Source organism: Haliotis rubra, unplaced genomic scaffold (genome assembly GCF_003918875.1).
Source record: "Haliotis rubra isolate DU_JTF1 unplaced genomic scaffold, ASM391887v1 Scf336, whole genome shotgun sequence".
Classification (NCBI taxonomy): Eukaryota; Metazoa; Mollusca; class Gastropoda; order Lepetellida; family Haliotidae; genus Haliotis; species Haliotis rubra.
This window is the reverse complement of record NW_025767009.1, coordinates 839,058-851,642: the sequence shown is the minus strand read 5'-3', so window position 1 is coordinate 851,642 and position 12,585 is coordinate 839,058. Positions and strand designations below refer to the sequence as shown.

The 12,585-nt window shown below is 37.4% G+C and overlaps 1 protein-coding gene across 1 annotated transcript in view; it reads left to right on the top strand.

Annotated features, from left to right (window-relative positions):
• Nucleotides 1-12,585, top strand: part of LOC124284406 (la-related protein 1B-like) — a 49,597-nt gene that overhangs the window by 21,960 nt on the left and 15,052 nt on the right. Inside the window, 4 exon segments of the mRNA XM_046720494.1 lie at nucleotides 5,834-5,895; nucleotides 7,556-7,597; nucleotides 8,939-9,131; nucleotides 9,558-9,719. Coding sequence (XP_046576450.1) covers nucleotides 5,834-5,895; nucleotides 7,556-7,597; nucleotides 8,939-9,131; nucleotides 9,558-9,719 — 459 coding nt within the window.

Genomic DNA, 12,585 nt, shown 5'->3' with positions numbered 1-12,585 from the left:
TGACCAGATGTCTGTACCAGTATATTCTAGTGCTTCCTGTTGGACACCTACTGGAAGGATGCAGAGACATTCTGTAGAAGTTTCGCAGCTGAAACTTCTTTATGTTAGAAGCATTTGTTGCAGCTGATACACGTCCTTGCATTTTCTCCGTGAATACATTGTGCATGACCTGGATATGATGGTAATACATAGGTTACTGGTTCACAAGTACATTCACCGTGATTGATTAGCAAGTCGAGATGACATAGGTAGGAGCTGATTTCTGTCAGCTTCACTGTCAGCGTCTTAATATCTGCACATAGGAGGATTATTTTCAAAAAGTCAGTTATTTGATAATTGTATGTCAGAAATGGGCATTGAACATGTTGAACATCAACTATTAATGATAGATTTCAGTGTTCAAAGTTAAACATCCTTTAAGTTTCTTCCTTATGGGACCCATTAAATGGAATGGTCTAAAGGTTAATAGAACTCCATATACAAATAAGAGGCACTTTTCTTTGATTGCGTTTCTCAGTTTCTTCATTAAGACAGTTCTGGAGGCACCTTTATTTGTCCGTTGAGGTGGTTTGTAATCACTCATCAAAAGTCCCTTGGAATTCCCCACCCAAAACTGTGGACATTATCTTGCCAGAGGGTTGAGGTTTGAACTTCTTTGTGCAGGAAGTCTTGTGCTTCCACTGCTTTGACTCTTGTTTGGTATCAGGGTGCCAGTGGTGATCCACATTTCATCTCGAGCTACAAGACGTGCATGAAAGTTGTCTGGATTTGCCAAGGAATTGCTACATTCAGAAGCTATTTTGTCACCCTGTAATCACCTATCAAGGGGCGGTGGGGTAGCCCAGTGGTTAACATGCTTGCCCTTCTCGCCAAAGGCCCAAGTTCAATTTTTAACATGGGTGCAATGTGTGAAGCCCATTTCTGGAATATTGATACAAGCAGCATAAAACACAACTCACACTCCAATCAACTTTTGCGATGGAATTGTAAGTGAGAACAACTGTAGGTCAAACCTGATCGTTGATCACCTTGAAGCAACGTACGTCCATGCTTATATAGACTAACAACTAGTCTCTGAAATGAACATATTTTACTGAAAAAAGTTCATAGTAAAATAAAAAATATATAATGAAAAGGAGCCCTGAGACTTTCTTCATTTTCAGAAGCTGAGGAAATCTAGACTTGCCACATTTTCTAGACTTGCGTGGGCTTTGTTGGATATATTTGCTTCAGGGTCTGTACGACAGACTAATGCTTATACTCAGCCACCCATTTTGCCACAGTGGAATATTGAGGGGCATCCTTCCCATACACATCAGTCATGTGTTCATGAATGTAGGTTTCATTCACTCCCTCAGTAGGAGTTCTTTGTTCTCAGTTTGGTGTTCTCCATGATGTCAGTAGGGTACCTGAATACACTACTACTGTAACAGTACCTCAGGATGCAAGATGTCTGCAGTTTTGTTACCAACAATTGAATAATTTATGTGTGCAAAACCACCATCAAACCACCGTCTTGCAACTTGTGAGTAGTGAGTTCTATGAACTATTTTACTGTCTCATAAGTATTTTGACATCAGATTAACAGTGGCCCCTTGACATTCATTCCTAAATGTTATATATATGGACTGGCAGTTTAATCAACCATGATGACAAGGGGCAAAAACAACTATTAAAGTTAGCCAAAGGCTTTTGAGCTAATGACCTCATTTTTTCGACACTTGTCTTAGCTACTTGTTGAGTGACATTTTGTCAGTTCAGCTCATGCAAGTTCTGCTTGTATATGCTAACAATAAAAAGGTCTAAAAATGATGTGAAGAACATTTTGGGCCAGTCGACTCCAGGACCTAGCTTTTCGAAGCACTCTTACTGTTAAGATGGTCGTTAGTGCCACACATTAGCAGTAACTTACGACTATCTTAGCTCTGAGAGAGCTTCAAACCTCAGGCCCATCTGTTTACTCAGCCTGTTCATAGTACATCGCATTCTTCTTTTGGGCTAGAGTATCCACTGTCCTGTAACACTGGGGACTGGGCATGTACTGTGTGTGACCTGGCTGATGTGTGGTATGCCATGAAGATGTGTAGCTTTGGTTATGTGACCTGTCTGACCTGAGAAATTGGCTGTCAGCCGTAATACAAATCCAGTGTTGATGACTGCCATGCAACATCATGCACTCACTCCTGACAAAGCCGATTCCATTTCACTGACTGAAATAAAGATGGAGGAATGTGGCAGTCAGTTGGTTGAACCTCATACCTCTACCGTCACAGTGTCTGGTGCCAGGGAGACTGTGCATGCGTCATAAGTCGCAATAAATCTGCCATTGTCGGTTTATTCAGCTCTGAAACATTGCGTTTCAAAACGTGTCAAAAATTGGATAAGCCAGTCTAAGAATAATGTAGAACATGTTTATGTGCCATGTAAGATTTCAGATTTTAACTATGAGTGGCACACATTTTACAAGGTCTGCAGCTGTTAATCCATGTTCTGTAAAGCAGAATCTTCCCTGCAGTGCATCATAAGCATGGTAGATGTATTGAGTGTCTAACAAAAGCTGCAATCCATCCTCACAGCTGCTGAAGATAGTCAACACAACTAAAGTTAACACATGTTCACATGCAGAACACACAATTGAACAAGTAAACCTGGACAAATTGGATGTATTGATCTATAACCACCAGTGAACTGCAGACTAAGTGGCTGTGTGATATGTATTTTTGTTTTAAACTCTTACAAGGGGTGGTGGGGTAGCCTAGTGGTTAAAGTGTTCGCTCGTCACGCCGAAGGCCCCATGTTCGATTCCTCACATGGGTACAATGTCTAAAGCCCATATCTGGTGTCCCCATGGAAATATTGCTGGAATGTTGCTAAAAGCGGTGCAAAGCCGTACTCACTCATGTACAAGCAATATATTTTTCTGTACACGTCTATCATATTTTGATAAATTTTGTATATGTGAATGCCATCTGTGACATTAAACAACAGCAATTAACTCTGATGTACTGTTCGATGAGCAACAGGTGGTGAGTTTTGGGATGTTTACTGACTAAAGATGTATGTAATATCGATAACTGAATATACATGTATCAAGTTCTTAATTTAGAAACTGTATGTATAGTCAATCAGTATTCTCATAATGGTAGTAACTTCTCTTTCAGTTTTAAGCACATGATACAAATCACCATTTGACATCACCCAGTTTACCAAGCATTCAAAAATGATATATTGATACAGAGCTACAGATAACTTTTGGGGTCATTGAGTTATGTACTCTCTTGTGTTCATCTCAACTGGGTATCCTAATTTTCATTTGAGTAACCAAAGAAATTTTGCTCACTTAACTCAAACTCGTTTGGGTATTTTGCCATTTTCCATTAATTGTAAAAATATAGTAAAGTTTAAAAGTTAGTGTTTGGTATTAATGTTTGATCTGCAATATGAGGAACGATCAGAGATACTGCAAGTTGCCAAGTTCATGTCCTGAAATAGAATATCTCAATATACATCAGTAATTTTATCTATCCACCGGTAAGCATGCTAAGATTGGACATTTTTGTGTGTATGCATGTAAGATCACATTTATTGGGTATTTAAAAATTTCAAGCGTACTTGTACGCAACAGCCTTAATAGGAATTGAGTTTTCATATAAATATTTGCGTAATTTATGCAGATACGCAGCTTATCTGTACCTCTGTTGATATGTATCGTACCTCAATAAACCGATATATCATTATGATAATACCATGCACCCTTAATATTGACCTATTCTCACCTGTATTGCAGAGACTCGTGGGTTCCTGAAGGCCGAATTAGTTACTTGTATTGTGTATTAAAGTCATTAACTGGCAAAAATATACAGCAAGTGGCTCTGATTTAAAAAAACCCAGTTGATTACATGCATGTTTGTTATAAATGTAGTTTGTTGTACCGTTGTAGAATTATATTTATCCATCTGGTCTCAAATCATGCTATCTGTATCAGTAGGACTCTGTTAGTATAGCGCAATATGTAAAATCAGTATTGTTACCATGGTGACTGCACCGTGGTAACGTGGGCCTTTACATTAGACTAGAGTTAGAAAATGGTTCTAGCTACTGGTAAGCAGGCCAGCATAAATTTCTTTTATGACATTTAACAACTTTTGTGATGAAAGACCAAATTCATGAGAAGAAACGTCCGTAAATTTGAAGGTATATAACAATCAGTTCCACAGAAGTTACCTAATTTGATCATGTTTATTGGCTAAATGTTAATAGTTATTGAATAATGCAAACAGTAAATTAGTAGTGCTGTCATAAAATGTGCTTTGGTCCAACTGCACCAATGAACTGAATTACTCTTGGTCTATTTTTATGGAGGATTGTAGGTATGCAGTGATTGTAAAACATAGCAGTCCTCTGGCCTGAGGCTGACTGTATCATTGTTGTGAGAAAATAATTGTCTTGTGGCTTCAGGGGCACTTCGTATATCAGGTCATTGTGAACACATTGTGGTTGTCTTTTACCATCTACCAGTTCATTTGCAATGTTGTCAAGTCGTGAATTATCTATAGGTTATTGAGACACAGAGTCTGGATTCAGAATTTAGAACATTTTAATCTATGGCCAGAGGGATATATTATTTGTATTTACCCAGAGGTGAATCTACGTTAGTTTAAAAATTAGGTTTTGATAAAATCCTTTGGTGATGAGGATTATTTTTATTTAGAATGTTGAACTTGTGGTTGATCCTACAATATAATTCTTATAAAATGGTAAAAATGGAGATGGTACTTGCTGTTTACTGGCGTGTGCGGCTTACTCCAGTTGCAGTTTACTTGCTCTTTTTCTTCACCGGAGTTGTGCCAGATGTTAATGTTGTTGGTATCAGAGGTGTAATATTCTGTTGGTTTCATGAAATTTATAAAGTTGTATGTGTTATTGTGGGCTGCTTTGGACTGACCTAGTGACCAGTTTAGACAGGTTTTACCACAGTTTGTGATTTTCATTACTGTATTTATTACGGTCAGTGTTCATTCAAGCTAACTATCTCATGATTTTTCATGAAAATTTCAGCTTTTATGGATATCATTGTGATATGAAAAGGTTTTTTTTTACCACAAGCATATTGACAGATGTGTTTGTACATAATTTATTTAGTTGTGTTTGTACATTATTCATTTAGTTTACCTTAATTTGTAGTTGTACTCGTGATAGTATACAGGTTTTGATGCAGAAATGTGTTAGAATGCCCCAATGCTTGTGTTACCAGAATAGGCCCTGTTTCCCATGTTTGTGTTTAAGAGCTGGCTATTGACTAGTATTGACAAGAGGGTTACACTGTGTGACCTGGCTGTTTGGCGGTCAGCATGCTCCAGGACCAGGGGTCATTATTCGTGCTATCAAGCACTGGTTTTCATGACTAAGACATGATTACTTTTAAGCCTCTTCTGACCTTGCTGGGACTGAGCTGGCTGACGTGTAAATAGTCTTGTCTCCCTCGTGGATAATACAGGCTTGTTACCAGATAGCACATATATTCCATATTACACATGTTTAAAATGTAGACAACAGAACGTATCATATGCTCATTTTGTTGAGTCAGGAAACTTCATATCTAATTTAGATCTAGGTTGGTTGCATGTGATAAAGTCAAAGAACGGATCAATGTTGTATGCTCCAAATAATTTGACATTTTATGTTGCTGGGACAGATGGTATGACACTGCTTGCGTAGTCATGGATCAATACGGAATACTGTGAAAATAATGATTTATTTTTTTATTATCTTAGTCATTATATTAATAGAATAATGCTGATGCGATATAAAATATATTTCTTTTTGTTTTCAGAAAACAGTTCTGCAGAAACTAAAGGGTCGCTAAAGTCCACCCATGTGAAAACTGAGGCCAAGGTTTGTGAAGTACCTCCTCATCTTTACAGCTAATTTCACCTGCTCCAGAGGGGTATTTGTTTAATGGTGGAGGAGGTGGTCCACAAGGAAATGTCACTCGTCCTTCCTGAACTTTACTTGTCTACAATTAGTTGAATTATGTTAATTTCAAACTCAACTGTTGTTACATGGGGGTCCATGATTGCAAATAGCTGGACAGCTGGAGCACTGTTACTTATTGAGTAATGCAACTGTGTGATGATGGCTAATCTACTGAAAAAAGTGTGTGTGTGTGTGTATATATATGTCAGGGTACAGATTGCGATCTGGTAGAATCGGAGATTCTACCATTAGAGATTGCGATCGGAGTCTCTACTGGAAGAATCTCCGATCCCACTAGTACAGATTGCAATCGGAGTCTCTACTGGTACAATCGGAGATTCTATCAGTACCATTTCCAATTTAAATGGTAGAAACTCTTATTGATCTGTGGCAAACAACAAAGATGACAACAATTGTACAAATTTATGGAGTGATGGAGAAGTGTAATAATACTTTGGGAGCAGGGCCTGACGAAGATTATTATAAAACTTACATTCTAAGCAGAAGTGATATTCAGACTCAATAATGGGTACAATGCTAAAAGGGCATAATCTTTCGATCCGTGCTAGGCCGATCTTTTGTCTTTCCTCGATTAGCAGTTGATGATTAGAGCATCGGAGCTTACAGAGTGCAATACGGTAAACTGGTACACTAATTAGCAATAAATAATCCTCACATTTAATTTCACTTTTAACAGATTTATATAACCGAAGTTTGGAATAACTTGATATACTTTCAAAGAAACACTGGTTATCAATAGTAATATACCTTTCCTTAAAACTTGAAATAACACTGTTAATACAACCTATATCTTGATTAACCCATACATAGCCGAATACCTTAGTTTTTTCTTTATTTACCTTTAGCTGCCATTTATCGCAATAACTACTTTACTTATCAAGCCTTTTTTGTAATCCCATAACTGTACTATAACAACAACAAAACAGGACGGTGGAGAAATGATCGGCCAGATATATATTTGGGTTAGAGTTATACTTATTTACAATAACAATCATATATGAAAACAAAGTAACAATGTTTTATTTTCATTTTTTTTGTAAACATCAAGTTGGACAAACTGTGCACTTTTCAATGGAAGATGTCATACTACAATATATGAAAATAAATTTTGTTTTTCTAAATATTCACTTAGATTGCAATCTCTACTAGTAGGATCAGATTTGAGCTTCTACTGGTAGAGATTGTATAGGTTATTCTATATAATCAGAGTCTCTACTGGTAGAGACTCCGATTGCACAATCTCTACTAGTAGGATCGGAGATTCTACCAGTAGAGACTCTGATCGCAATCTCTACTGGAAGAGACTCCGATCACAGATTTTACTGGTAGAATCTCCGATCCTACCAGATCGCAATGTCTACCCATATATATATATATGCAAGACACAAAATGCCTCTGTGTCTGTCTGTCTGTCCGTGTCTGTCTTGTAATAAATGTTGATAGGTAAACAAGGAATATAAAAAAACTGTTCATTGGTGAAATGTATGGTGAAATTCTGTTAGGTGAACCTGATTGCTGTCTGCAAATTTTGTTTATGATAAAGAATGGTATATTTCAGGATCCCACTCTGGGCGATGACAACTGGCCGGCACTCTCTGAGGTGAGTTGCTCTGGTGGTTCCTTTCATTTACTCGATAATAACTTCTCAGTACCACATACCTGTAAAAGACAGGATTCCAGGATAGACAGTTCTGGTTTTTGGTGTCTGTTAGTGTTGGGTATTGGTTAAATTCACATAATTGATGATTGGTTCATTACAACCGATCAATCATCTAAAATATTTGGTTAGTGTCATTTATCAAATGTTCCTGTTATCTTTGTTAATGCACACACAAAAAATAAAGAAAAAACATGTAATGTGGGTGGTTTTTTTTCAAATTGTACAAAATCCATTTGCAAATTTCACATATTTAAAGTATGATTAGTATGTTAGGAACACAGATTTCCTGGATTCTTTAGGATAAATTCAATCATGACTTGGAATGAGCTTGTAGTGCTTATGAAATGTAAATTTAATGACACAGACAAAACCAACCTGTGAAAAATATTGTTGATGCAAGCAAGTGTTCCCAGTTTGGTTGCGTTTGATAATGAGAAAACATGTTCGATTGCTTGGTTGTTTAGTCACTGCGACCAATGTTTGATTATTTCAATTAATCAGACCACCACTAGTGTCTGTTCCTGGTGATGGGTGGTAGTCACGATGTCAACCACTGTCTGGTGCTGACCTCAGTTTTGACAGGCAACCATTGAAGTTATCGATATTGCTTCTGGGAGGAGGTGTGTGTGTGTGTTAAAACAGTACTAAGTTGAGGGTGGTGTATAACAATGGCTAAGTGGTCAGTGGGCTTGACAACCGTGGTAGACCATGTACCACCTGTTGCCTGTATCAATCCTGATGGTATGGGTGGATGGTTGACTGTCCAGTTACACCTCCAGATGACCCACGCGAGCTGTGTTGAATGCCAGCGGCTGCAGTATGGCTATAACATGGCTGACTGTAGTGGAAGCCTGAGTGATGTTATCACTTCACCCTTTTACTAGGAATGTCACAGTTAAGTCAGCGAGTCTGATCCCCCCCCCCAATCTCTTTAGTTGCCTCTTATGACAAGCATGGATTACTGAAGACTTATTCTAGCCTATATCGTCACAGGTGTACAACTAAGTGAAAGCTGACCTGCAGTTTATCACTGTCAATCACACAAGCTTTTTGTCTGCTATATATGTTTGTAATCATGTTCTGGGGCTGTGGGGTACCCCAGTGGTTTAACTGTTCACTCGTCACGCCGAAGACCCGAGTTAGATTCCCCACGTGGGTACAATGTGTGAGGCCCATTTCTGGTGTCCCCCGCTGTGATATTGCTGGAATATTGCTAAAAGCAGTGTAAAACCCAACTCCCTTATTGTAATCATGTTCTAATGGCATGTGTTCCTTCTGCAGCAAACCCAGAATTCAAAGAAGCCTTCCAAACCATCTGGTTCCACTGGCCCTCCAACACCACCAGCCTCTCAGAATCACAACAGTCAGTCGCAGAGTGACTCAGGGGGAGATGACTCTGCCAAAGAAAATAAGGAGAACTCCATAGCTTCCGTCGAATCTCAGCGGACGCCTAAAGGAAAGAAAGCAATCAAAGGTATGTTGGTTTGATTTTTGTGGTAAAGTCTCCCAGAGACATTAGGAGATTATCGTTATATGGTCTTTTTGGTCATTGAAAATGAGCCCTCCTGTTTTGGTGGTAAGGCAAGGATATTTGGGGAATTTGTAAAATTTATGGAATTTGCATAATTAAACATTTGTGCATATGGTGGATAACAATGATACTATGAATGATGTTTGGGAGATGTGTGGTGATATATGTCCACAAAATATGCAAATTTAAAAAAGGCCAACCTGATATTTTAAATCATTGTCAGTGTAAAAGATACATAATTTAGTTTTAAAACATTGATAAATAGTTAATTATCAAAATATGGCATATATTTCACACAATTTTCTAATAACGACTTGAGTTTACTCTGTCAGTTTGGTTTTTTTACCAATGAAATGTCCAAATCTGTAGGTTCCAAACAAAGGTGGCTTCCCCTTGAGATAGACCCACCCAAGTCCAGCCGGCGGTCAGGCAGAAGTCGGAGTCAAGGCAGACGACCCAACTCGCCAGCCTCCCGACGAGACCCGCGCAGAACCTCAGACAGACTGGGCAAGTCTGACAAGCGTGCTGATGGTGAGTCAGGCAGTGGACTTTTTATCATTTGTTGTCTAGACAGATCAGGTGTGATACTTTATGAACTTGTGAGGTTTTGCCAGCCGCGTAAAGCTAATCTTGATGTAGTATCTGTGACAGCTTCCGAAATAAGAGTAACACTCCTGTTGCTTGAGCCACTGGTCTGAAACATGAGTCCAGTAAAATTCTGGTCAGTCTTGTAAAATAAATTGATAAAAGCCATTTGACAATGGAAAAATGTAATGAAAATTCTGCTTAGTCAAAAATTTTGGGCTAGTGTAAGTTTTTGAAACGACTAGAGTAACATTTAATGGTCTAGGAGTGTGTCAGTAAAGTAGTATACAGGGGGAACAGTTAACCCCCTGGATGCCACAGGGACATATATGTCCTTCCCCTTCAACCCTCAATTTCAAGTCCAATAAAAATCAAAATATCCCACGCACACAAATACACTTCACAGTTTCGAATTCTGCGGGAAATTTCCTGTTTCTTGATACCATCCACTATTATTTTAGACAAAGCTCAAGTGCTAAAAATGACCTTTCAAAATAGGCTTCATCGAAAATGTCGCCACTTTGGACACAGCACTAAATCGCGATTCACAGCGTTATTTGCTGTATGTTTTGAAATGTGAAAATCGGATAATCCCTGGGAGTACTGAATTTCAAAAATAACATATTCATGATCACTGATATCAGTTTTACATGAAATCGCTAATGATAACTCTGAAACGTTGCCGATGAATCTAGAATCGGTTGGGATGTTTACGAAAAATGCACTTACACGAGCGCCGTGAGAGCTTTCCACCATATTGGATAGTGTTTACAAAATCACGCGTTTAGCGAAGGCGGTATTGAGAAGCCTATTACATCACGTATATTTCATATTCAGCTTCGAAAAATGCATAAATGAATTCCCCATACATTTAAGAATCAATCTGCAACTGGTCTTTGTCACCAATGCCAACTGTCTAGATAAAATAAGATCGAAAAACATATTGGGTGTAAAAACGAACGCTGTGCTTTCGAAGACTGCGCTGCTCCGAAATGTAAACAAAGACAAAAACCTATTTTACACTGTGTAGCATTTTCTGAAATTTTCTAACATTCATCCGTCTATTCATTGCTTGCAATGGCTCAATACCTTTGGAATATGCATGGAAAGAGTATTGTAGCAAGAAATAGGAAATTATAAATAGATACAATGCAATGATTTGATAATTCATAAGAAATTGTCAAAGTTTCCGTGCAGCGTGACGCCATGACTGATGCAAAATCACGCAGAACGACAACTGTAATCATCAGCATTTTTGGCTTCTTCTCTTACTAACATTAAAAATGATAAAAACATATAACAATACACAGATAGTCAGAATCATTCTGATTACTTACATCTCATATTTATGTACAAACGATCCCTGAATCAATGGAAGGGTCCTCGAAAAATCCTGTGTATCCTTGTCAGCAAAGCCGCCATTTTGTAAGAAATAGGTCATCGGTAGGGATGTCATACGTCAACATTGTTGTACATATTTGGGCAATTTCTTTGAGGTGAAGGTCGGTTGAACAAGAGTAAACACAATGCCTTGAATCCTTCCGATTACACTGTCAGTATTATGGTGTATATTTTGCGGATAGTTCAGACACTTTTTCATGAAACTGACTTCAGTATCTACATTTAGCCTTGTTCAATATCATATCATATGTGCACGTAGCATATAGGGTTTACGGTGTTTTAATCTTTGAAAGTTTTTGATTGTTTGAATAATATTTACATAAGAAATTGACACATTTAGTGCAGTACACCATATTCTAAACCTTTACACAAGTGTTAGAAGATCAAACGTAGCCATAACTGCAACTACTTTAGTTCCTATGATGAACAATATTCAATGCATTTGAACTAATATTGCAGTTTCACATGAACAGGTTAATGAACGGCGATTTAATTCAACCTTATAAGTAAAACTGATAATATTTAATGAACATGATTTATATATGTTATGAAATGTATATCCACCCATATTTAAAGGAATTGTCTTGTTCTTTGCACATTTTTGTGTCGTTTTATAGAAAAACAATGGTGTAAATTGATTGGCCAGGTGTCGCGTTTGTGCGGAAGCGTTTTTGATCCACTATCATTGTTTTCGATAATGTAATCAATTCATATTCGATTTAAAAATATTGTGATGACAGGATATCAAAATCTAACTATATTTATCTGAAAAAAAAATAAAAATATATAAACCATGTCATGTCTTAATTTGGACAAATCTTACATCCATATTCTAACATATAGTATGCATTACTAGTTCCATATATAAAGCTATCTGTTTGCATCTTTCATTGCATACTTATGAAGAGAAATAGCTACATAATCATAAACAAAGAAAATTCTTATCCTAAACAATATATTCGGTGTTTTGAAATGTTATCTTTCATTTCACGTTAAATTAATGCCAAACAGGTGTGCGTGTTGCTCACAAAAGATACACAGTCAAACTGTCTAATTGTTGATATATTCAGGACACTATTTAAACGGAAAAATCAGTCATTTTATGTTTTGTCTAAAGAGTGTTAATTCTGACAAAGAAGCCGAGACCTTTCACACAATTAATGGAAATTAGGTGAGATATATACTAATCAGCATACCAATGTCGTCTTTTTCCGACGTCGCAAAATTCACAAAACAAGCAATGACGTCAACTAAAATGTTGTGTTATTTTCAGCAATTTCATTACATTTGAAGATATGGCTATTACTCTGGTAATAACGATGCAAAATTAGTCAAAATACATCTACACAAACAGGAGAATATGGGAATCTAAGAACTAACTTATATATCGGATAGGGCCATCCAAATCGCT